This window comes from Cyprinodon variegatus, unplaced genomic scaffold (assembly GCF_000732505.1).
Source record: "Cyprinodon variegatus isolate N-32 unplaced genomic scaffold, C_variegatus-1.0 Scaffold114, whole genome shotgun sequence".
NCBI classification, from domain to species: Eukaryota; Metazoa; Chordata; class Actinopteri; order Cyprinodontiformes; family Cyprinodontidae; genus Cyprinodon; species Cyprinodon variegatus.
In genome coordinates, this window is record NW_015150567.1 from 635,766 (window position 1) to 638,763 (window position 2,998).

Here is a 2,998-nt window from a genome sequence, read left to right on the forward strand (position 1 = left end):
ACCACCAGGGCGGCCGAGAATACCTTTGTTCAACCTGAAATGACTCATTTAATCATCCAAAACGTTGGAACACATTAATTAACTGAAAAATGTTGCATAATGTGCCTTTAAAACACAGCAATATGTAGAGGACGTTGCTGTAATCGGAGGAGAATAAGTGGCAGCATCATGCTGTGGGATACCTTTCTTCAGCAGGAAGTTAAGGCTGATTTATCCTCAGAAACAGGCCGTCTGCATGTGTGTCACAGTGAATGCAAATGTGCACCTCTCCAGACAGTGCTGCAGACAGGAGGCCTCTGATTGGTCAAATCTACATCCTCTCTACTCTATGCTTATTTCCTGTTTCGTTCCTTACCGGCTTGTTTTGTTTGTATGACCACGATTGTGGAAAACGACTCGTTAAGATGGAACAGCTAGAAGAGCGAGGTGCACGAGAACGCTGGGACCCTTTTTCCACCTGGATCCCCGCTCTTTTTCACCCTCATGAAACTTGCCCCAAATTCCTCACCGCCTCGGACGATGCTAGACCCACAGCTAGTTATTGGTTGTCCCTTTTGCGCCGTGGCGTGAAATAACATAGCATAGACCACGCTTTAATATTGGACATAAATGAAAAATATCTGCGACAAGCTTACTGCGACACACTGCTGTGGGACGATAACCAGGCCTTTAGAGGGGAGGGAAAGATTCAAAACACACTGGGAGAGGTTTACCTTCCAGCAAGGCAGTTTCCTTAAAAAAAAAAAATAAAAAAACAAGCAAAGCTGCATTGAAGGGGTTAAAATGAAAGTGTGTTCAGTTGTTAAAATGGCCTAGTCAAAGTCTGGGGACAATTATTTGCAAACTGGTGGAGATGTACCCTTAAAGACCAGCGGGTATAACTGCTGTAGTATCGATTAGAAATGCACCAAACACTTCAGATAATGTTTTGCAAAAGATGTTTTTGAAAACCTAATATCCGTTTAATGAGTTGTTGTTTTTTTGAGTTTTTACAGCAATAGTCGCTCGTTTTTTATGGACAGTAGGCAGACAGGAAAGGGGGTATGAGGGGGTAGAGACATGCAGGAAAGGACCACAGGTTGGATTTGAACCCGGGTCACACGCGTCGAGGACTAAGGCCTCTGTACATGGGTCGTTTGTGCCCTTATTTAATCAATTCTACTTCCTGTTAGCCTACATATTAGCATTTCAATGAAACACATTGCTGGGACTTTAGAAAACTCCCAGCAGGGATTGCTAAGCTCCTGCAGTTTCAACATTGGAATTGGATTCTTTTTTTGCTCCCATATGATATTTGCTGCATTATTTATCTGCTATGGGCCAATTGGGACGTTCCTTTTTTTGTTTTTTTTCCTCTCTGTTTGAATCCTCTGAGACGGCTCCAAAATCTAGAACGTCTCCCTTTGGTTAAGCCCAGTTTACAACTACTCTAATAAAATACAGGCATCAGTTTCTGACAGCAGGGGGTAAAGCCTCAGACCATAAGCAGCTCTGTTGTTCCTGTCATAAAATCCAACCCACCTCTTTATTAACAGTTTAAGCACAAGGTTGTAATCCTTTAAAAGATTTACAGGATTGCCAGATTTAAATATTTTATTTCAGGGCTGTCCCTGCTGAAAAGGAATAAAGATTTGTTTTGTTTGGAGGATTCAAAGGGGGATATATGTGTCCATCATGTGTGTGAACTCTCCTTGCCCTGGTGGTACAGGTACCACTTCAGTGCTGGTAATGCGTGGCTTTTTGAAATCTTCATTACTGCTCCATGAAGAGAGGATGTTTATAACATCAATTATCATCCAGGAAGAAAAAAACGGACTTTAAGCAACATAAAACTTAGCAGGAAATTGTCCTTTTTGAATCTAAAAATCCAATTAACCCAAACCTTTCCCCCCTGTGTCCACTCAGGGCCCTTTGTCAGTCTTCTCAGCCAAGCAGAAGTGGACTCCCCCGAGGAAGATCCTTGTGTGTGCAGAGGACAGAGATCTGGGTTTCACTCTGAAAGGAGAAGCACCGGTTCAGGTGGTGTCGTTGGACCCTCTCAGCAAAGCGGCTGTAAGTTAAACCATATTTTTTTCACATCTGAGTGCACAAGCGTGATGATGTTGCTTTTAGAACATCAAATTCAGGCATCAACTCTCAACCAAAACCCCAAAAAATCAAAGTTTGCTACTAAATGAAAGCTCATAAGATGGAGATGAGGAGAGGATTGATCCAGAGAGGAGGAGGAAGTCAGGAGAAAACCTGGACACTGAACAGACTGGCCTTCATTTAAAAGCATCTATAATTGTGAAAAAGTTTAATTGAAAATGTCAAAATTGGAAGCACTATATGCTGGAATTTGCTGCTCAAACTCTGTTTTGTTGTTTTTCCTTTTTATATTTTAGCTAGTGCTACACATGTGAAGGCTGAAATACACTGCAGAAAATTTTAATCTTAATAAGTCAATTTGTCTTAAAATAAGTGAATTTTTTCTTGTATTGAGGAGGTAAGTGAGACACTTTGCCAATGGAACAAGACAATTTACATTTAAAATAAGTAAAAACTATTGCATTTGCTTATTTCAAGTGAATTTTATCTAATTGTCTTATTTTAAGTGTAAAAATACTCATTCCATTGGCAAATCCTCTTACTTACCTTCTCAAATTAAGGGTAAATACACTTAATTTAAGAAATCGTAACTTATTTCTAGATTGTTTTTGCAGTGTATGCTGATATTCATGGCCCTCCCTAAGCCTCAGAAGACAACATTATTGGCTTACTTTTATTTACAAGGCCATCCTGGGTAAACTCCCTCCATACCTGTGTCACCTCATGTCTGTAGCTAACAGTGGTTACAACTCACGCCCTTCAAGTCAAAACATCATTTTCCTCTGCAGCACCACGGTCGTGGCACAATATTCAAAACTCCCTGCAATTACAGACTCTTATTCCGCTACAGCATTTTAAATCACTATTGAAAACCAATGGCACAGAGAATTGTAACTGTTATTCTAGAGTC

The 2,998-nt window shown here is 40.5% G+C and overlaps 1 protein-coding gene across 1 annotated transcript in view; it reads left to right on the forward strand.

Moving 5' to 3' along the window:
* The window catches only part of rhpn2 (rhophilin, Rho GTPase binding protein 2), a 57,283-nt gene that overhangs the window by 44,616 nt on the left and 9,669 nt on the right, over nt 1-2,998 (forward strand). The window contains exon 13 of the mRNA XM_015375202.1: nt 1,906-2,052. Within this exon, the coding sequence (XP_015230688.1) occupies nt 1,906-2,052 (147 nt within the window). The remainder of the gene's footprint in view (nt 1-1,905; nt 2,053-2,998) is intronic.